Here is a 22,641-nt window from a genome sequence, read left to right on the forward strand (position 1 = left end):
AGGGAGAGGGGGAGAGGGAGAGGGAGAGGGAGAGGGAGAGAGAAAAAAAAGAAAAAAGCTAAAAACAAAATAAAATTGGATTTTAAAAAACTTAAGGGAAAAGTATCCTAGAAATCTGATTATTCCTAGTCCCTAATCACTACTAAATCAAGAATTCCAATATAAAATTTCACATTAAAGCATATAAAATAAATAGTATTGGCATTCTTTCTTAATGCAAACTCTAAAAACTCTTAATCCTTGCACGATGGGAATCAAACTCATTATCTTCTACCCTAAGGTAATCTAGAGTTATAAGAAAATCACTCCATTGAGACATCAATAATTATCATCATTTTATCAGCTATATAAGCATACTCTCCCTAACATCTTTAACTGGTTTCATGAAAATGTGGCTTTAAGTGAAATGACAAAATTGGAAAAAGTTAATCCCACAGGGACAATAGTACAAATGGGTGATCAGCTAGATGGCAAGATGGCAGAGTTTCAAGACATTACCATAGGGTTTGGCCATTATAAATTAATGGTGTTCTTGGAAAATAGCATTAATGATAGAAATTCATGAGAGATATGCTTAGGCAACAGAAGGAAACAGGAGAGAGCTGTCAAACATATATAAATACTATACCTTTACAAATAAAAGAAGCAATTTTGGTAAAATTGGTTGTAGAAGAGGGTAGCAGGACTGGTTCAAATTGCAAAGATAAAGAATCTCTTTGTGAGAAATGATGTACATCCTGAAATAAAAGATAAGCATCATTGGCCTCCTTGTTGGAAAATAGCTAGTATCTATTTTGTCTCCACATTTTTCAAAGGGAGGCAAGGAAACCTAAAGGATGCAGAATGGGAAAAAATGTTTGGGAGAGAAAGGGGTAGGAAATCATAGGTTCCACCAAGAGGAAAGATTCAAATGGGGAAAATAAAAGCTAAGGAGTGACCCAAATTATCTAGACAGGTGAAGGAGCAGCATGAGGGATGACTGCAGAATAACTGCCCAAAAGATAATAAACTGTTGATTTTTTTTTTAAACCCTTGTACTTCGGTGTATTGTCTCATAGGTGGAAGATTGGTAAGGGTGGGCAATGGGGGTCAAGTGACTTGCCCAGGGTCACACAGCTGGGAAGTGGCTGAGGCCGGGTTTGAACCTAGACTGTTGAATCTTAATGGAAAGAGAATGTTTCTATTATCACCCTAAAAAGAAAATCAACCAAAAGGATTTAAGGAAAAATACATTTGGACCAAAAAGCTAGGGAAATTATGATATCTTCAATGCTCAAGTCAAAAGAATAGTTTCGTTACTCTCCCCTGCCCAGATTCCTTCTGATTTGATGACAAATTCTAGAGTTCTTTGATATTGCACTTAGTCAACAGGAAAATCACTTCAGGTTCTCTAGGAGAGCAGTTTTATTCCTCCTTATCCTAAATCTTTGGTTACTTCATAAGATTCAAAGCTTCACGCAGGTGCACACTGTTTCCCCCTTCTCTTGGCATAGATCACACTGTCTCATTCCACTTGAGTCTTGTCTCTTTTCTTTCTCCAACCCCCTTACCAAGAAGGAGCTGACGAACACTCCACACCTGAATACTTTGTGGGTACCAATGGGGCACTCAGGGGAGCTGCTGTAATCCCTCTGCTCTCACTACCTTATTGCTCCCCTCCTCCTTTTCTGATCATGTATCTCTTCAATGATATCCTTTAAGCTTGAAAGGCAGCATAGTTTAGTGAACAAAGGGGCTGCCCTTGGAATCAAAAAGACCTGAGTTCAAGGACCACTCTGCTCTGGAGTGGTTACTGCATCCTAACAAAGTTCCATCACTCTCTCAGAGTTCCAAGCAATTCTTTAAGGATATTTATAAAACAGATGCTGATCTGCATGGACGGAGGGAGTTTTCTCACTGGAAGTAAGAATCCTAATGAAATCATAGGTCCAGACACTTCCTCTGCCTTCTACCCCAAAAAACTCCTTTGTCTTGACCATCAACGTGCTTATATTTATGTGCAAATACCTTATATTTATCTACATGTCCCAGTAAACAAAGAGTTTTCACCTATATTTTATTTAGGCCTCAACCCTATAAAGTCACCATTATTCATTCATCAATGTACATTAAGGCACCTATTATGAATGGGGAAAGCGCTTTCCTAACTACATTTTACAGATAAGGAAACTGAGGTTTGCCTGTTGTCACAAAGTGACTAAAAAAATGAGCTAAAATTAGGAGCCAGTTCTGAAAGCAAACCTGAAGTTGTTTCTTGCTATACTTCTCTCTTATCTGAAATAAATGGACAAGCATCTCTTGATAAACTTAGGTATATGTATATATTCATATTTTGGTACAATGCATTCATTTTCTTAATTTATAAATGTTAGCTAGAAACATTTTTCTTTAAGCCAAACATCCTCATTTTCTAAATTACATCTGAGAAATGATGTTACATAGATGGACTAGAGAAAAATATTGAACCATAGGATATAGAGGCTGGAAAGAGCCTTGAGAGTTTGTATACTGCATAGCTTCTGATTAAAAAAAAAAAACTAAAACTAACAGTTTAATCATCTGAGACAGGAGAGAAATACTTTCCTACATTTTTAAGATATGCAAAAAAAAAAACATCCATAATCTCCCTAGCAAGGTTAGATCAAAATATATTATACCTTTGTAAATTCAACAAAAAATTTTACACATATCGTATGTTATAACATAAAAATAAGATGTAAGAAGATAAAGTCAACAAGGAAATTGCATCACCTGTATCCACAGAAGACTGTTTCCTGAATGTAAAACATACATATTTACTGCAGAATCATCTGTCAAAAACAATCAGAGTAACTAAATTATTTACTTTTATAGGAGGTATAGAAATAACTTAAATTTCTGTCAAAGGTGTAATAAGGATTTCTTCACTGAAATAAAAATTAGGATTTTTTTCCTTATTGTAACTTTTTTTTCAAGTATATAGAAAAAAGGACAGTTCAAATAAGTCATCAAAAAATGAAAAACAGCAAATACAGAATTAGAAGATTTGAGATTTATGGTCAAGAGAAGGTCAAATCTGACCAACTCTATTAGCTTCAGTAAGAAATTATCAAAAGATATGGCAGCCATTATAAGACAGTTGACTCGGAAAGGAATAAGCATGGATTACATGCCTATTATTTTGCGCTCAATAAATAAGCAAGCTACTTTGAGTTCTTTAAGCCGCCAGTTTTACTCATTATCATCCTATGTAGGTGCTTAGCATTAAGCAAACTATCTCATTTCGTCCTCATGACTATCCGGGGAGGTGAGTGCTTTTAATATCACCTCCATTTTACAGTGGAGGAAATGGAGAGGAAACAGTCAGAAGTTAATATGTATTAGAGGTTAACATGGATGCCCAGGATCACATATGTCCTAAGTATCTAAGGACAGGCTAAAACTCAGGCCTTCTGGACTTCAAGCCAAAGGGTTCTGTCCACTAGACCACCTACCTGCCTCCAGGAAGCAACAGCATGTCACATACTGATGGATTAAAATAGAGCATAATGTCACTACACCAGGATCCTAAACCTTTTTGTGTCAGAGACCCCTTTTGTCATCTGGTAAAAACCTATGGACCCCTCAGAATCCTGCTTTCAAATAATTCAAAGAAATGCTAAATTTCAATGACAAGTTAGTGAAAATTAAGAGGTCCCTTTTTCCCATCCAAGTTCACAGAATACATTTTCTGTGAATACAAGTTCACATAATCCAAGGATTACTCAGGGGTCCGTAGGTCCAGGGAAAAAACCTCTTGCAAAAGAATAAGCTAAAACCGCCTACAAAATGCTGACCTGCTCTTTTGACCTTAACTTGTCAAAATCTGATATATGGTTTGTCCCCCTCTTCCAATGCTAACCTTGAATGACTTAAATAACCAAAGAAAATGCTATCACTCATCTGGCAAAGAATAAACACTTGTTTATTCTTTACATGGTGGAATAACTATCCCCACGTGGACATTTTACAGCAATTGATGCTTCTATAGTCACCAAACTTTATTATAATGGAAGACTCAAGGTTTCACCTTACCTGAGGTCTCAGTTTTATCTATTGCTACATAAACAATGGAGAGATTATCTAGTAAATCTTGTCTGCTCTCTTCATATTCTTCAGGGGAGGTTTCTATGGTTAGAATTATGCTCATTTGTAGCAGCAAAGGGTCATCTGATTCCAGGTAGCAACTCTGAGCATGAATGGGGAAAAAAGAGAAGAAAAATTTATCATGTCATTCAAGCACATCAATCTGGTGACTTCAAAAATTCTCCCCAAACAGGGGAGGCCAACCAAAACACAGGCTGATTTTTAGTTCTTAAATATACACGTCCTCTGGGGGGGAGGGAGGGAATTTACATACATATATGTCACAGAGATATGTTTTGTTCATGGAATAAATTATTTGAAGATACTGCTTTAAATAATCAGGTTTACAAAATTAATTAGCATTTGTGAAAGGGAATTTCTTTATCTTAACTTAATCAAGTACTTTGGAGTGCTCCACCCTTTTAACTCAATCAGTCAGGAACTTGTGAAGTCTTTTGATAAAAGTTTACACTCTCCAAAGGCCACAAGCACTGCCCCCCACCTTGGGCAGTGCTAGCAAACTGGGAGACTGCAATTGGTTCCTGTAAAGAGGGGGAGAGACAAGAAGTGATGTGGGGAAAGGGGGATAAAAGGCCAAGCCCAAGGACTGATTCATTCTCTCTGCATCAGTGTGCAGGGCAAGAGGAAGATTCTTGGAAGCAGTCGCATTGTCCTAGAACAGTGATGGGCAACCTTTTGAGCTTGGTGTGTCAAAATTCACCAAAAAAACAAGCATAACTCGGGTGTTGTGTCACTTTGAGAAAAAAACCATAATTTGCGATATTAATCGTTTAAATAACAAAAATGTATAATTGTAATATATAACTGTATGTAATAAACCAAAATAGGCAAATTAATATAGGTAGAATTGTCATCTATGGTTGTTATGATAGGTGAGATGGTAAAGGAGTCACTAGGGGCCCGGGAGCCAGTAACCAGGCTAGCAGGAGATTGGGGTTAGCTGATGACAAAGGTGAGCAGCCTCAGCTGGGAATGAATTTGGTATAAGAATAAACCTGCCGGCTTGGTGCCCACGGTATCTTCTCCGCCAGCTGTGGCTCCTTTAAGATGTCAGGCGACATCTGAGGCCCCTCCCTGCTGAGGTAACTGCCTTCCTATTGGATAAGAGCAGAAGCCGGCAGGAAGCCGAGACCTTAACTTCCTGGCTAACAATGGCGGCTCAGCCTCGACTCCACAGTAATTCCAACTCCTCTCCCGAGTCTCCTTAGCCTTGATGATGTTGGAATAATCACAGGATTCTCAGATTAAGGCCAAGGGATTTATGTGAAACTGGGGAAGGGAAACCAAGGTAAGAGGGCGAAGGGGTTATTAAGCTGTTGCTATGGGCAACTGACTGGTGCTGGCAAAGGTCCTAGAAGGTCTTGGCAGGCTGAGGGCTGGCTGCCCTCCTGCAGAGGTAAAAGTCTCTGGTCTGATATTATTTGAACCACTAGCTACACAAAAGATGTTGTTGGATTGATCTTGAAAAATGGTCCTAACCACTAGGCTTTCTTATCTTAAGTTCCTACCCACGATCCACCAGCCTTCTCCTTTCACCACCCGGGGCCCCAGGGGGAAGGTCAGGGGTAGCGAGTTGTCTGGGTGAGGTTAGGGGAAATCAGAACACAGGGTTGGGTTTGCAGGGGCTTTTTATAGCCACAGCCCAACTGCCATACTACATGGTGCACAGAGTGTCTACACTACAGGAAAAGTTTCATCCTTGGCATGTGGCCCCATACTTCTCAGCGAGCGGCTGCATGTCATCGAAAATGGCTACACGTGTCAGCAATAGGTTTGCCATCGCCATCCTAGAATTATCCTTGACTGGAGCTTTCTTCACTGGAGAGGTTTGCTGGGTGAGTGACTTGGGCTGAAGGAAGAGGCTTGCATTGGTGGATTTCTGGCTGAAGACACCATGGGGACTTCCACGTGGAGATGGGGACTTGAGGGAGCCCTTGCTGGGGCTGAGCTAGACCTCACCAGAGCAGCACTTAGGCAGGTAGGCTAGACAAGGCTCTGTCTCTTTCCTACATTTCTCACTTTCAATATCTCTACCTTACTGTAAATAAAAACTGCTAACAGTCATTTTTGACTTAAGGGCTAATATTTTATAAATGGCGACCACAATCTTACTTTTATAATTTTCATATTGCATCAAATCTAATTTTAAATCTTACACATTTAAGTAAAAATGCAAAATAATTTTAAAACAAAATATCTGAAACTGTTTTTATCTGTAATATATATTATTTGTCTTAATACTTTCTATAATTGCATGTACACATATATGTATATATATATATTTGTTGCTGAAAGCTCAGTATTCTTGATTTTGAGAACAAATCAAATACCTTGAAAAATAAAGGAGAATGAGCTGGCTAAACAAAAAGGAAGGGAGGGTGTATTTACCTTGAGTTGCTGGCACACTTTATTATGTAAACTGCATTCTAGATGAACTTGCAAGAGACTAGTATTAGTGGTTTCTGCCTGGAAGAATAAGAAGAAAATAATATTTTTAAAAGGAAATCTTGGTAAAACATCTGTAGCTCCTGGTTATATGGAGACAAAGACTTCATAATCTTAAGCTCCTTTTTTTTTTCCCCCAAAAAAACCCCAAAGTGAATTTGTGGCAATGTGAAGGCTCCTAGTTTAAAATTTGCCTCCCCTTTTTTAATATGCCCTAAGGGCAAGATCACATTAACAAAACTGCTCGATGCACTTGCAATCTCAGCAGCTCATGACTACAAACATTCATTTTTTAAAACACTAATTTACTCAGAGATGTCAATGGCACAAAGTCATGGAAAACCATAATCCTCTTTAGACTCACAACTGCAAGGGACATGAAGGCCTTGGAAAGACAAATGTTAGGTAAAAGAGACTGTACCATACTGTCAAAAATGACTTTAAGAGAAGTGATACAAAAGATATAAAAGGAGGCAGAGCAGTTACTTAAGGAGATCAAAACATAATAAATGAATAGGACAGCCTAACCTTGCAAGAACCAGAGGAAGTCATCTACTGGTTTCAGCAGAAACTCAATGGAAGAATTTGCAGAAATGGATAAAAACTTGCCCAATGCAGTGCCTAAATGACCACAATCATAGCTTTGCTCAAATGAAGAGATATTCTGGTACTAGATTAGAACATTGCTGCTTGGCACTCATATATAGTAAAGAGACCATTAAGAAAAAACAACCACCAACAACTGCTTTTACAAGATGTACCACCTGAGAAGAGTTCATCACTCTCATCTAAATACAGCAAAACCCTAAGAGAACTATTAGGCAAGCTATCATTAGAAAAGGCAGAAAAGTCAAAAGGACAGGCAATACCCCAAAAGAAAAATTTAGCACTTATCACCCAAAATATGAATATCTGGTCATCATTTTAAATTGGAAAATAAATAGCTTACAATAATTTTTTTAATTTTAACTTTTCAAGAATGTTACTCTAATAAAATGTATTGAAGTCACCCACCAAATAAAATTATACAAACAGTTTCCTATGATGACCATGACTAGACTTCATCCATTCACCAATGAAAAACTGGGTTCTGGAAAACATGAGATGTCAATGGCACAAAGAAAAGATGGAGGAGATCTACAAGCAGAAAAGAAGGCAAGCTATACAAGGTCACAGTGGTACCCAGGGCGTGTAAAGCAATCTTGGTTCAACACATTAAAGCTTCTCTGCCTTTTCATTTGCCCATCCCAAAGATTTGCAGAAAGACATGAACAGGCTGAAAAGGCATGAATGGATACAGTTATCTAGTCAAGAGGCACAGATCTATTCCACTGGAGCTCCTTTGAGGGGAAAAACTGTCTTTTCTCTCTTTTTATACCCCCAGTGCTTAGCACAATGTCTGGAACAGAATGGGTACTTCATAAAAATTGATCATTTGTGTCACTGGAATAGCAATAGCAATGAGATCATAAAGCCATGGAATAAAATTTCTTCTTTTCTAAATTTGTTGCTTGTCCACCTTCTTTCTTTCTCTCTCTCTCTCTTTCTCTCTCTCTCTCTCTCTCTCTTGCTCTCTTTCAGTATGTGAGTATGCATGTGTGTGTATCTCTATCTGTATAGACAGACAGATAGATAGATCTTTATCTTCTTCCAGTTCCAAAATGTTATATTAAAATATGCCAGAAAAATTTATTCAAAGATTTTAGGTTTCGTGGTACTTGGTTACTTATTTTTGGTAATGGGTTTCTTCACTGTTTTCCATTAATGGAAAATATTGAAAGGAGTAAGGAAAAAAAGTTATATTTTAGGAATTTATTTAAAAGTTATGCATCATATATTAAGAACACATATGAAAAAAATTCAGTATAAATTGTGAAAAAATTATAGAATCCACAAGGGGGAGTTGTAGCACCTCCAAACTTCCTTTATATCATTTACAGAAATAAAAAATGTAGCTTAAAAAAAGAGGCAGCATGGTATAGTAGAGAGAAAATATGACTCAGAAGCAGAAAGACAGAGTTCAAGCTTTGTCTCTGATACTACTGTCTCTGTCAACTTGGGCGAGTCTCCTAACTTTGTCAATGCTTTTGCTAAACTCCAGTAAGATTATAAATTGCAAGAGAGATGCTGGCCTGCAATGACAGATGAAGTTTCAACACCTGAAAACTTCTGACACCAGAAGGTTCCCAAGTCCCGTTCCTATCCCTTTCAATATAAAAATAGTCCTGAGCTCATCTTTGCCACATCAATCAGCTTCCAGTGGCACTGCATGGTTGACAATCATAGGCCATACTCTGAAAAATTCCCAAGTGGAGGCTGACCCAGCTATTGTGAGGGTTGTGGCAGATGTGAATAGGCTGAAACCTATTACCAATGAAGAATGGCACGAGAACAAGAATAAAAGATAAGCAGTTATCTGACCAGAGAACAAGGGTAGTCAATTTTGTAGTAAGATGGCACAAAAGCATCCGAATAGCCTGTGTGCTAGTCTGGCATCCCTATTCTAAAGAGAACTAAAAGGGCTCTCTAATGAGGGGCAGAAAACACCCTGGTGAGGGACAGAAAGGAAGATCGGCAATATTTTTAGGATGAAAAGTCCTACAAGGCTGTGTCTCACCTTTTGTTGTCTCAGCTCCTTGAGAGCAAGGACTCTCTTTTACTTTTCTTTGTGTGGTTAGCAGTATCTGGCACACAGGAGGTGGGTAATACATAGCTATTGATTTTTCTGCTCCTACAGTTTCAAAAAATCCCCAAACTCAAGGTCCCTACTCTTCTCTGCCTCTCGAAAAAAATCATAGAGTGCGTACCCTTCCTTATTATGCCTAATCCAGACACACACACACACACACACAGACACGTGTGTGTGTGTGAAATAATAATAGCTAATATTTATATACCCACTCTAAGGTTTGCAAAACATTTTACATGTTATCTCATTTTACAATAATGGCTCATTATCCTGCTAATTTTAATCAAATAATGTTTTAAGATCTAAAATAGTGTCCTATATTAGCTCCGTTAATTAACAGAGCAAAGACATGTTACTAACATTAGAGATAGATTACATTTTGTAGCAAAAAACAGAAAACTTCTGAATTGAATCGGACCCAGTTAGTCCCAGTTCTGCTATGTAACTTGGAGGCTCCGTCTGCAAAATGAGGATGACATTTACATGACCTGCATCACAGCACTAAAGAAACTAGGGAACTCTGAAGTGGCTATCGGATGGGCTAGTGAGCCAGCATGATACTATTGGAAAGGTCACGCTCCGCCTTGTGACCTGAATTCAAATCCCACCTTTAACATATTTTATCTGTGTAACTCTGAGGAAGATATTTAACTGCCTGGTGGCCTAGTCTCTAAAATGGGCTGGAATTAAATGGCCCCTCAGCATTCTTTCTGGTCACTCAAAGAAATCTACAATCTACAGTCTTTGAAATCTCTACATTCAGAACTTCTTGAACCTAAGCAAAAGACTATCTATCTATCTATCTATCTATCTATCTATCTATCTATCTATCTATATATATATATATATATATATACACACACACACATACATACATATATGTGCACATACACATCCATCTCTGTGTGTGTCTAAAACAGTGTGTAGCCCTGTTCTTCATAAATTAGACGGTCACTCATTAGTCTTCATGTCAGGGGATCCAAGAGAAGCATGATTACATATATTTGACATAGGAAGCAACTCCATTTTGGAGAAGTTAGATAATATAGCAAAATATCAAACAGCTGGAGTTCTAGCCTACATCAGACTATTCAACTCCAAATCTGAACTTTTTTTACAAGCAAATCACAACTGACCAAGATATCTATAGTCGGCCTTGGTCTAAAATATATACCCCATGAATTAGGTCTTAATCAATGATACATGTAAAACCCAGTGGAATTATGCTACATAATGTAGTCAGCTACAGGGGAGTGGGGAGGTTTGGGGGAGAGGGAAAGAACATGAAACATGTAACTATGGGAAAATATTAAAAATTAAAATTAAAAAATAAAATAAAATAAAATATATACTCCATGGGTTAGCGAAGTAGCTTGGAGCTAGACCGCCAGGTCTGGAGTCAGGATGTCCTGGGTCCGAATCTGGCCTCAGATACTTCCTAGCTGTGTGTGATTCTGAGCAAGTCACTTAATCCTCATTGCTTAGACCTTACAGCAATTCTGTCTTAAGATTTGATTCTAAGGTAAAGATATATAGATATATTTGGGGAGAGGGGGTGTAGATACACACACACACACACACACACACACACACACACACACACGGATATTCATGTGGAAGGAGGGGAGAGCTGTGCAATAATGTAAAAAGCCCTGGGCAGTGAACCACTTTTAAAGCTCAGCTTTCAGATTTTTTTTTTTCCTTAAAAATGAAGAAGATGGGATAGTTGGTATACTGCCTTCCATTCCATCAATCAAAGAGGGATTCAAGAAGGGGGTGGCATTTTTAAACAGTATCTAAAGAGAGGAAAACTCAGAAAAGGAAGACTCGAGAAAAAGAATTAAAACCTATTAATATGGAAATAGGTTTTGAACAATGATAACATGTATATAACCCAGTGGAATTGCTTGTCAGCTCAGGGAGGGGGGAGGGAAAGAACATGAATCATGTAATCATGAAAAAATATTCTAAATGAATGAATTAATTTTAAAAAGAATAAATCAATGTACCTCAGAATGGTCATGTCAACCAAGCTTATAAATCTAATAAAACACAAAAATAAATGGCAGCAACTTCAGGTGATCGGGGCGTTATTTTGCTCAAGCATTATGAGGAACCCCAGAGTATTTCCCAGCAGGCATGGGTCCAAGGAGGGAGAATGGCAGTTCTGCTGGGGCCCCTGAGAGCACAGCAAAGTGCCTGAATGGGGAAGGGACAAGAGATCAGGGTTCATCCTTCCAGCTCTATACCTAAGATCCTGATTTTATCCTGTGGCAAAGACTTCTGTGACTTAAGAGAGAAAAAAGCTCCTACTTCTGCTTCTCTTTCCCAGCCTTCTCCCTGCCCTGTCAGTAGGCAGCCAACTCTGTCTTTATTAACAGAGGGGAGAGGGGATCAAGTGGGGGGCAAAGCGGGAGAGGAAAATGATCATTTAAAATGGTAATCTTGCATTTGGCAATGAATGCTTTCCCCAAAGGGTTTTCACACTACTGTTGTGAAATATCTAATGTCTATTAATAACGACAAACACTGCCTGCAGACTTCACTAGTATAGTTAAAGAAAATCACAGGAGGAAAAGTAACAAAGTGTTCAAAGTAAAGATCTTGGAAAGAAACTTTAAAAACAGAGCAGAAAGCACGTAGCGAAGAAACCAATGCCAAGGGGCTCCGTGGAGAGAAAGAGAGGCCAGGCAACAGGAGGAGCTCGCACGCTTCCCAGCGGGGTGGCCATCACCCCCATTGCCTGGCCTCTGCCACTCTTCTTCCTTGGAACAGATACGTAGTATCAATGCAGAGACAGAAGGTGTGGGGTTAATAGAATGCCCCTCTGAGGGCTGATCTGGTCCTCGGTCCTTCCCAGTGACAAGAAAGAAGTGCTACATTTGCTCAGAAGGACGGCCATCCAGTGTGGGCGGACATGTGTGTCTCCACTAAGAGCCCGTTCAGGAGCTGCGTGTCGTCCCCTTCACTGCGGCAGCTTCTCCAGGCTATGGTGCACAGGAATCACCTCCTCCCCTGAGCGGTCCTTTGAGTTCCAAAGCGACTCATGCACCGCCCTAATGACCGTATTCGATGGCCGGGAAGGGGCTAAAGGAGAATGCCCAGGAACCGCCTTTACTTAAGGAACACAAATGGTTGATGAAGTGGTTCTTTTCTGGACTCCATATAATTCTTCTACTCTCAAAAAATTACCTGTGTTTGCGAAATCTGGATACTCTGAACATGGGGAAGCAGCAAATGAGCATTTGGTAACTGTTTTGTAGACCCTTCGGGGGAGAATCGTGGCGTTCCAGTTCCAAAGACCTGGAGTAAAAAACAGCAAACGATACCATTATGAAGAGGAAAAATACTGAGTCATCAAAGGTCTATGACTATTCCAGATGAAGTCTATATTCCTGATAGTAAGTTTCTTGGAGCTTCGTCAGGTAAGGGTCCCATGCTTCTAAAACACTATCCTTCCCAGCAAACCACAGGCCTCTAAGCAGAATCTTTTTGTACTTTGTAGACTGTAAACTACATGAGAGCAAGGAAAAGCTGTATGGGGCCAGATCATTGTACACAGTAACATGAATGCTGTATGATGATCGACCTATATGGCTTGGCTATTCTCAATAATATCCAAGATAATTCCAAAGGCTTTATGATGAAAAATGCTCTCTACCTCCAGAGAAAGAATGGATGAAGTCAGAATGCAGATCAAAGCGAACAATTTTTCCTTTCTTTATTGTTTTTTGGGGTGAGAAGAGGTCTCTTTTGCAGCTAAGCTAATGTGACTTAGAGGTATCTCTCCTCTACCTTTCCCTCTCTTAACTACTAATACTACTTGGATTTAATAAAGTTATTAAGATGCAAATAACCTCATAACTTTAAATATTGCACTAATTAGGAAATATGTTTTGCATGACTTCACATTTATAACATATCAAATTGTTTAACTGTTCAAAGAGAAGAGAGGGAAAGGACAGAAGAGATTTGGAACTCAAAAAAATTTTTTTAAATGTTAAATTTTGTTTTTACATGTAATTGAGAGGAAAAACATTTTTTTAATTCTTTTTAAAATGCTGAATGGCTCCAAACCTGTAGAAAGAGCCTCCTTTGTTTAGAAGATTATAACAAGTATTTGTTATTTGAATTTTGTCTTTTATTACTTTGGCATTTCAAAGACTGCGACCCCCAAGGACTGAGTGGATTTACACAGAACTTCTTTAACTCAACTAAGGAAATTGCTTCTGATTTCCTCAGTGAAAGAAAAGAGATTCCATATCTACAAAGAGATGTGGGAAGGTGAATAGCAAAGCCACTGACTTCTCAAGTTTGCTTTATAAACAAATGCCTTTTGCAATATAAAAATAGAATATTCGAGGGAGTTTTGGGTTCTATCCCAGTATCTGTCAAAAATCAAGAGATAGATATGAGATCACTCATATAAGCCTATGAAGCGGTTGTAGAACAGAAGAACCAGTCCATGATCTATGTCCAGGAAGGTGATGGGTGTTCACCTGAGTAAGAATAAAGTAACTAAAGGGCTTAGGTCTTTGAATGCAAGTGTCTGGGAGCACAACATCCATACTTCACAACACTGTTTAGAATTTTGTTTTCTTTTTATAGGCTCTTTCAGGGGAAACTTCATAACGAAGCTAAGATCAGAAAGACTTGGTGGGAAAAGAGGGAAAATGTACTTCACCTGGTAGGAAATAACTCCATAAGAGGATGTATTTATAAATAAGGAACTTTCAATGCTCCCTTCTTCAGTTGGTAAAAAAATGATTCTGAAGGAAGTTTGTCCCATTGCTGGAATCACCTGAAAGACAGGTATACATTAAATACATCTGCTCAAAACCAATAATTAAAGTAGCTTTCTAATCTCTTTGCTTAGACAACTCCTGTGCTACTTAAACCCACACACAGTCAGGATGACGACCCCTCTGGCTTTCTACAACAGCTCAGAATCCCTAATTTGAAGACATCTTTAAAAAAGAACATGCCAACAGGTTTACTGGCAACAGAGGCCTCAAATCCTTTAACTTTCATTTGGGATTATAGTGTCTCTGCCCCTACATGAACTACTTATGTATTTTTTAAATATCCTTCCTCTCAAACTTCAAATTCAAATTTTTTAAAAATTTTTCTTCAACACCAGGAATTCTTAACTTTTTAGGTGACATGGACCCCTGGGCAGTTTGGTGAAGCCAATGGACCCCTCAAAACTATTTTTAATGCATAGAATTTCAAAGGAAACAAATCATTTCTAAATAAAATTTTTAAAAAAAGTTTAAGGACCTCAGTTAACAATCTTTGCTCTTCACCAAAGTTTTCATCTTTACATGAATATAGAGAAAAGAATATATATATGTACACATATACACAAAATATATGTGTTTTATGTATGTGAGTATATGTATATATAAAAGCATTCAAATGCTTTAGTCAAATAAGTGAAATGTTGTTATTGAATATGTCGAGGGGATAAAAACAATATTGGTCTCTCTCCTGCCAAGGCCCCAGGCCCTCTACATGAAAAAAGTTCAAAATTTAAGGTGTATATAAGCAAGCAAGTAAAAATAAAACCATATAATTAGTTGGCATTTAAACACAATAACATTCAAATTAAGAACTTTTTTTGGTCATTTTTCAGTCATGTCTAATTAGCTCTTTGTGACCCCTATTTGGGGTTTTCTTGGTAAAGATACTGAAGTGGTTTGCCATTTTCTTTTCCAGTTCAATTTACAGATAAGGAAACTGAGGCAAACAGGGTTAAGTGACTTGTCCAGGGTCACGCAACTAGCATCTGAGGCCATATTTGAACTCATGAAGATGAGAGTCCTGAGACTCTGTCCACTGTATCACCTAGCTGCCCTTTGTGAGTTAAGAGTTAGGCTTTCTAGTTTAGACTGACTTACTAACCATCCTCCTCTATACCTGAATTTGGAAGTAATTTTCACTGCATCTGGTGAAAGAAACAAAGGCTGCAAACTTTTTTTCTAAATCCTGAGTAATTAAGACTATGATAAACTAAACATTCACAGTTTGAGATTTCTTTAGTAGTAAATGAAAGTCCTTTGATATGTGTACACTCAGCTATCTGGTTTGAAGTCTAAACTTTTTCTCCCTTATATGTTGATATCAAGTCCCATCCCAAAATAAAGAAAAAAACTTCTGGAAAAAATAAACAGCAGAGAAAATAAGCAGAGTCTGAAAGAGACCAGCGTTATTAACAAGGATTTGGGAGACAAGCAGAAAATGAAAACTTTAGGCCAAAGAAAGCATGAAACCCTGGCAGGCTTCCACCACATAGTTTCCAAGAGTACATCAACACTCACCCTGCAATGAACAGGAGACACATGAAAATGTCTAGAAGCTGTAAACACTGAATTCACTACAACTTCTTTATCCCTACTAGGGTTATGAGCATATAATATTTTAGCTGTAGGAAGTCCCAATAACCTAAGGGGGGGAAATGAGAAAAAAATATTATTTATGCATATTTGCATAGAGCTTTGCATATATATTCACAAAAGAGATCTGTTTTCATTACCTTCTTTTAAGAAAAATGCAACAACTCCTACTTCCATCAAAACATATCAACGAAACAGTAAGAAATAGCATTTCCTTTTATAAAACTTAATTCAAACCAAAGGGCAAGGGAAAAGACAAGGGATAGCTATACATAGGCTGCAGCAAGGGAAAAAAAAGGCTATCATTTAGGACATTTATGATAAGGAATTTGAATCTACTCATGTTATAAACAGGAGGGGCAACTTATATGCTATGTTGACAAGCAATACGTTTTAATTTTTTCATTCCCCCCCAATATAGTTTAAAATCAAAACAAAATGGATTAAGGCCTCCAATCTGTTGAATCAATTCTCAAAAAGATCTATCTAAAGCCAAAAGACCTAACTAAGTAAGAGACACACAAGATGAGAAGGGGCTGAAATTTTTGTCTAGGATGTGATTCCCCCAAACCAAGGAGCTCACAGATCTTACCTGAAAATCTCATACCCACTGGGGTTTGTGCTACATGAATCCAAGGGGACCATTAAACTTTCATGAGAAATACACATTAGGCATTAGGTATTTCTCCAACTTGTGCACATAATTCAAATGAAAATAAATCATGTTTAGAATAGAGAAAATTTGCTTGCTCCCATGAAAACCCAATTCTCTCAGGCTTTGTTTCCTGGGCAATAAGTGTAAAGGCTATTTGCTGAACATTCCACTCTTCTGGAAGTAGCGGTCTTTCAACTCACAGGAGGGATATTATTTCTTGGTAGTTCTGGCAAAAGAATTACTTAATTGATGCTAAAAAGGCTGCCTCGGTAAAAAATGAAAACCTACAAAACGGTATCATAATGTGCTGCTTTACAATGACTACAATTACTAGAGTCACTTTTTTTCACACTACCTATCTCTAATCATAACTCCACTGAGGCAGAGAAGAAAATGAGTAGATAAATAGACAGACAGATATAAACAGATAGATAGATAAGATAGATACAGACAGACATAGACAGACAGACAGATGGTTAGATAGATAGATATAGATAGAAAGATATAGATAGACAGACAGATAGATAGATAGATAGATGACAGACAGACAGACAGAACTGAAGAATGAGCTACTCCTTCACCAAGTCTCCTTGATGATCTCTTACTCTCCTCCAAACACCAAGTGTAATACTGGTTCTTGCTTCAATCGATAACAGCCTTCAATTCAATACAGAGTAATTAAGTGCTCATTAGGCACTGTGCTAAATATCAGTCCAGTAACATTCTCATAGACAACACACATGGCTACCAGAAACTTCACTGAAGTCATAGGTGCCATTTCAGTAGCTCTAGTGAAGACAGTTGGAATGAGCAATAGTCCTTAGCAAGGGTTAGGAAACCCAATGGTCCTCTCAAACTAGGTCTCTGTTTTCCTTAAGTAAAAAAGAACTTGTGTGATTCCCTTAATTACACTGAGATATTCTTATAATCTAGGGCCACTGTAGTAGATGGAGGGTCATCCTTGGAATCAGGAAAGAAAATTTAAGACTTGACTCTGGAGATGTAATTAAAGACAAGTCACCTAACCTCTTAGTATTCCAGAGAGTAGCTGCCAAACCACATCCATGGAAGGATACTTCCACAGAGGGATTCCTCACACCAATGAAATCACAGATCTGGCACAGAAAAAGTCAACACTATTTCTAAAAATGGCAACCATTTGCTTTTCTCTCCCTTCTTTAAATCAAACTAGAATTTAAATTTAGAACCAATAAACATTTTTTAAGGACCTACTTTCCACTAAGATTACTTTTTTCAAGTGCTCCTATTATCAAAAGGGAGTATATTTTCTGAGTGTACCCAACAAAGAATGTTGTAACTGAAGAAAGCTCTACTATCATCTCACTAAATTAAATAACAATGTCTTTCTCAGTTTTTAATTTCCAAGGAAAAGGAATCAATTAGCCGAGACGTTAATGCTTACATGTAAATGCTTCATATCCTACCAACAAGGCTAGGAGTACAGTCTTTGGTTTCATGTAACACTTCACCCACAAGTGTAAAACATCTCCGCAGGGCACAAAAACCAAGGGCATTAGGGAAAACCAGAGCCCACAGCCATTCTATCCTCCACAGAAGCTTAGACTGGAACCACAAATCAACCAGTTGGGAATGTTGGCAGAGGATCCGGAGTAGTTATCACTGCTATTTTTAAAGTGCTATGAGGATCTTGAATTTCCTTTACCAGAGACAACTGCCAGGTTCCCTTAACTTACAAGAGTCTAAAGGACAATCAAAAGGGAAGTTCTCTCTTTGAAAAGCAAATCTCAGCATGTTATACCTTATCAATCCACCCTCTTCTCAGGATAATTAACACCCTCTACTTCAAAGCTGCCTGCCCATAGGATGACCCTTAAAAAACTCCTTTGGAGTCAAGTGTGATTAAACAATATCATCCTTGCTTGATATACATGGAAGCTAAGCTACAAAAGAAAAAAGGGATCTTGCCCAAGGTCCACAGACTAAATGACAATATCAAAACAGGAACCACTTTGCAAAGTAGTCAATGAAAGGTATTTTTGCACCCTTCCCCCTTTCTCTACCACTTCAGTTCCTCCCATCTGCTACACATGCATTAAAACCTCACTCATATCAATGCTGCTGATTTGGAATGCATGGCAATTAGATACCATGGATAAATTTCTTTGGGTAAAAAATTCAAACAAATTTATTACTCTGAGAAAATCACCAATAAGACAGTGTAATATAATGAGGAAAATGCCAAACTAGAAACTCAGTGACAAAGATGCTACTGCCAGTTCTGCTGCCTATGTTACCTTGGCCAACACGTGGGCATTAATTTCCCAATCTGGTAAAGGGGGGTGGGGGGGCACAGATAAAATACTTAATCTGCCTAATTAACAGGACAGAATAAGATAATGAATATGAATGAAAACAGGAAGTCACTTTGAAGATAGGAAGGCATTATTATCAAGGCAAATCTAATTTAAAATTAAATCATTCACAACAAAGACTGAATTAACCATTATTTGAATGCCTCCAGCTTATACCACCAGTGATTCATTCATCTATAATGGAGAACTAGATTTGTGGCATGTTATGTTAGACTGATCAATCATAAACTGGAGTCATTTCATTTATAGAGTTTCATGATATTCCACTGTGAAAGGGTGAGTCAAGAATTTTTGTCTTTCATGTCAGTGTATGTTTAGTCTTATTTTTCTATAGGAGTGTGTTCTTACAACAATGACCAATATCGAAAGGTTTTTTGCATGAAAATAACAAAAAAAATTTTAATTAAAAACATAAAATAAAATGAAGTGCTTACTCGGTGGCATGGGTATGTGCTAAGAGCTAGAGACATGAAATGAAAACACAGTCTACCTTCAAGGATCTCACCTTCTAATGGAGAAAACATTTTTTTAAAAAAGGGAATCCTGCATCCATGCAACATCTATAAAGTATAAATGGAAGCTAATCTCAGAAGGGAGTGGGGCACAGGAATACCAGACGTGGTCCCCTGTAAAAGATGGGGTCTAAGTCGTAAGAGGAAGCCAGAAAACTAGTGAGGGGAGATGAAGGAGGAGCTTATCCCAGGCCGGAACAGTCCATCACAAGGCACAGATCGGGGACCAGTGCCATCTTTAAGGACCAATCAGAAGGCCAGTGTCCCTGAGTGTCAGACCATGTAGAGGGGAGTAAGGCAGCAGAATATGAGTATGGATCAGACCTGTGAAGGCTTTAAATGTCTGGAATGTTTTATATGGAAATAATAGGGAGTCACTGGAGGGGATGCAGTTTGACATGATTAGGAAGATCATCATGGCGGCTGAATGGAGGCCGGAATGGAGAGGGGGAGGCCAGGAGAACAAGCAGAAGCCTGCTGCAACAGTCCAGGTCACCTAGTCAGAATGAAGCGAGGAAGAAGAAGAGAGACTACAGAAGGGGCCCGTGGGGGTACCCAGTTAGGGAGGGCAACCTGGATGAGGATCCAGCAAGGAAGCCTGAGAAAAGGAGAACGGAGACCAGGGCCACAAACACCTAGAGAAAAGAGAAGCTTAAGGAGAGTGTGACGGCAAGACAAAACCGGAGAAATGGGCATTGGACAGCTGCTGGTGGCTTTGCAGAGAACCTTGTCAGGGGGATAATGCTGGAAGCCGGACTGTGGAGGAGCCAGGAACTTTCCATGAAAGGGAGAGGAGGAAGGAGGGAGGTGCAGAGGGCAGTGTGGGAGAGAAGGTGGCAGGGGAACGAGGGGGCCTCTGGGGCAGGCAGCCCTGCCCTGCAAGGGCTGCCTCTCACTGAGACAGCAGAGAAGGAGGAGACTGCAGTGTAGACATTGGAGCCAGTAGAGGAAAGGGGAGGGGGCAGCTATAAAGAAGGCGAGCTCCTTGGGGGCACCAAGGCTTGAGAAGGGATGAAAAGGTCTGCAATATTTACGGTGGGGTGAATTGATGAGGAAAGGATAAAAGGAATGCCTTGATGCAGTGAGGTTCCAGATAAGACTCTATAAGAGACAATTTATCAGAGACCCAATCCACATGCTTTTAAGACTTCCTCCAGCTTCACTGAATAAGAGGTGTCCTGCGAGTGAATCCCCCAGAGCCTCAGGTACTCTCCAAGGTTATAAATGAGAGACCTCTTACAATCTTCATTTGTGAAGGCAGTTTCGATACCCCTAAAGTAATAAATGTTTCAATCCAGAGCTAAAAGGGACCACAGAGCCCACCTCCTCCAACTTCCCATTTTACAGTCCAGGAAACTAAGACCCAGAGAGGAAATGGCCACGGACTTCTTTACGCCATACCACCTCAACTATTAGTAAGCAAAACCCCCAAACTTCCAGGAGCCACCCGAAGGCAGCAGTATTTAGAACACTCCTCTCCTTTAGAGATGAAGCGCCCAAGTCCCAGAGGGGTGGATCCCTCACACTCTATGGAGTGCCTTCTTCTCAATAATCCCATGATATAGCCTAGCCACATCACCCCATTTTAGAGATGATGAGACTAAGAGGAGGTTAAATAACTTATTCAATATCACACATTCGGTAAATGGGGCAGCCAAGACTTCTCTTGCTTCTGCTATTTTAAAAATTCCTGGAGGGAAAGGGGCCAGGTGTTTGGTCATCTATCCATGCCCAGGCCCTACACAGTGCATAGTAGGAGCCAAATAAACATCTGTTGAAAGTGGAGATAATAGCAACAACATTTTATAATCCTTAAAGTCATCACTTGTTATTTTCAATGAACTAGTTCAGTTTCAAAAGACAAAGAAGACTGTATTTATTCCAGGTGCGATTAAGAGGGACTAGTTAAGATCCTTCAAATATCTGATGCTGATACATTTTTAAAATTTTCTTTACATTCTCCTTTCTCCAATTTTCCCTCCTGCTTTATCCTTTTTTTCCTCATTTTTCTTAATGGGAAAGGTACTGGACTAAAACCCAGGACATCCAGGGAGATCTAGGTTTGAGCCCACCTCAGAAACTTATCAATTATATGGCCTTTTAGAATTCTATGAGCCTCAGTTTATTTGTCTGTAAAATGGGGTAACAATAATCATAGTCTTTCTTTTATATAGCTAGTATGAGGATCAAATAAAATACTATCTATAAAGACCTGTGCAAACCTTAAAGCACAATGTAAATTCTAACTATTATAAATATCCCATGCTATATTGGATGCAATGTAACACATATGTACATACACAGAAAACATGAAAGAAGACAACCAACATGATATTGATATGTGTGTGTGACTGTAATAAAATCAAAACTGATTGAGGGAGGGGCTAAGAACAAAATGTATAAAGGGGGAGGAAAAAAAAAGATCAGATACTTACTGCACTCCAAAATCTAGGGCTGCAGGCTTAAAGAATAAATCCTTCCCACTAGATAGCTTATCTGAGAAGCTAGAAAGGAAAAAGAAAACAGGGATTAATTTTATTATCCTTTTAAAGTTTTCCTGCTGAACTTAAGACAAATATAACAAACTCATTAAAGGTCCTGATATGGATAAAAAATCTCTCTCGACTATAGGGACATTTTGAGCCAGGTTCTAGAAATGCTTTAAAAATAACCAACATTGGCAAAAAAATTGGAAAATGAGGGGGTATCCCTCAATGGGAGAATGACTGAACAAATTGTGGCATATGATGGTGATGGAATGCTATTGTGCTGTAAGGAATGATGATCTGAAGGCTTTCCATATGACCTGGGAGAAGAACCTCAGGGAACTGAGGCAGAGTGAAATAAGCAGAAACAGGAGAACATTGTACACAGAAAGTAAAACATTGTGGAACAATCCAATGTAATGGACTTTTCTACTAATAGCAATGCAACAAGCCAGGATACTCCTGAAGGACTTATGGCAAAGAATGCTATCCACAGTGAGAGAAAGAAGTATGGGAGTAGAAATGCAAAAGCAAAACATATGACATCATATATATATACATATATATAGGCATGTGATTTGGGGTTTAGGCTTTTAAAAAATCACTCTATAGCAAAAATGAATAATATGGAAATAAATATCAAGTGGCAACACTTGTACAACCCAGCGGAATTGCTTGTCAGCTCTGCAAGAGGGGGAGAAAAGAGGTGAAGGAAAGAAAATGAATCATGTAAACATGGAAAAATGTTTTTAAAAAATTAAATAGAATTTTAAAAAATAACCAACATGACAATAAAATGTTCTCCAAGTCCAGTGTAGAAATTCTGGCTAGACAAGAATCTTTATTCATGAATCATGGTTAATCTAATGTCTCATCAAAATGAACAAGAAAAATTTAATGAAGGCCTTAACTTTCAGAAAAACATATGGGCAAAAAAGAGGAATTGGAAGTTTTATAACAGATTGTCTTTTCTGGATCCA

General features: G+C 38.5%; 1 protein-coding gene across 1 annotated transcript in view; it reads right to left on the bottom strand.

The window, feature by feature from the left end:
• Nucleotides 1-22,641, bottom strand: part of TMEM131L (transmembrane 131 like) — a 167,164-nt gene that overhangs the window by 70,195 nt on the left and 74,328 nt on the right. The window contains exons 4-11 of the mRNA XM_044682233.1: nt 21,611-21,679; nt 15,580-15,703; nt 13,944-14,060; nt 12,452-12,562; nt 6,514-6,591; nt 4,054-4,207; nt 2,752-2,810; nt 629-737 (exon numbers count right to left, since the gene is read on the bottom strand). Of these exons, the coding sequence (XP_044538168.1) occupies nt 629-737; nt 2,752-2,810; nt 4,054-4,207; nt 6,514-6,591; nt 12,452-12,562; nt 13,944-14,060; nt 15,580-15,703; nt 21,611-21,679 (821 nt within the window). The remainder of the gene's footprint in view (nt 1-628; nt 738-2,751; nt 2,811-4,053; nt 4,208-6,513; nt 6,592-12,451; nt 12,563-13,943; nt 14,061-15,579; nt 15,704-21,610; nt 21,680-22,641) is intronic.

Source organism: Gracilinanus agilis, chromosome 6 (assembly GCF_016433145.1).
Source record: "Gracilinanus agilis isolate LMUSP501 chromosome 6, AgileGrace, whole genome shotgun sequence".
NCBI lineage: Eukaryota > Metazoa > Chordata > Mammalia > Didelphimorphia > Didelphidae > Gracilinanus > Gracilinanus agilis.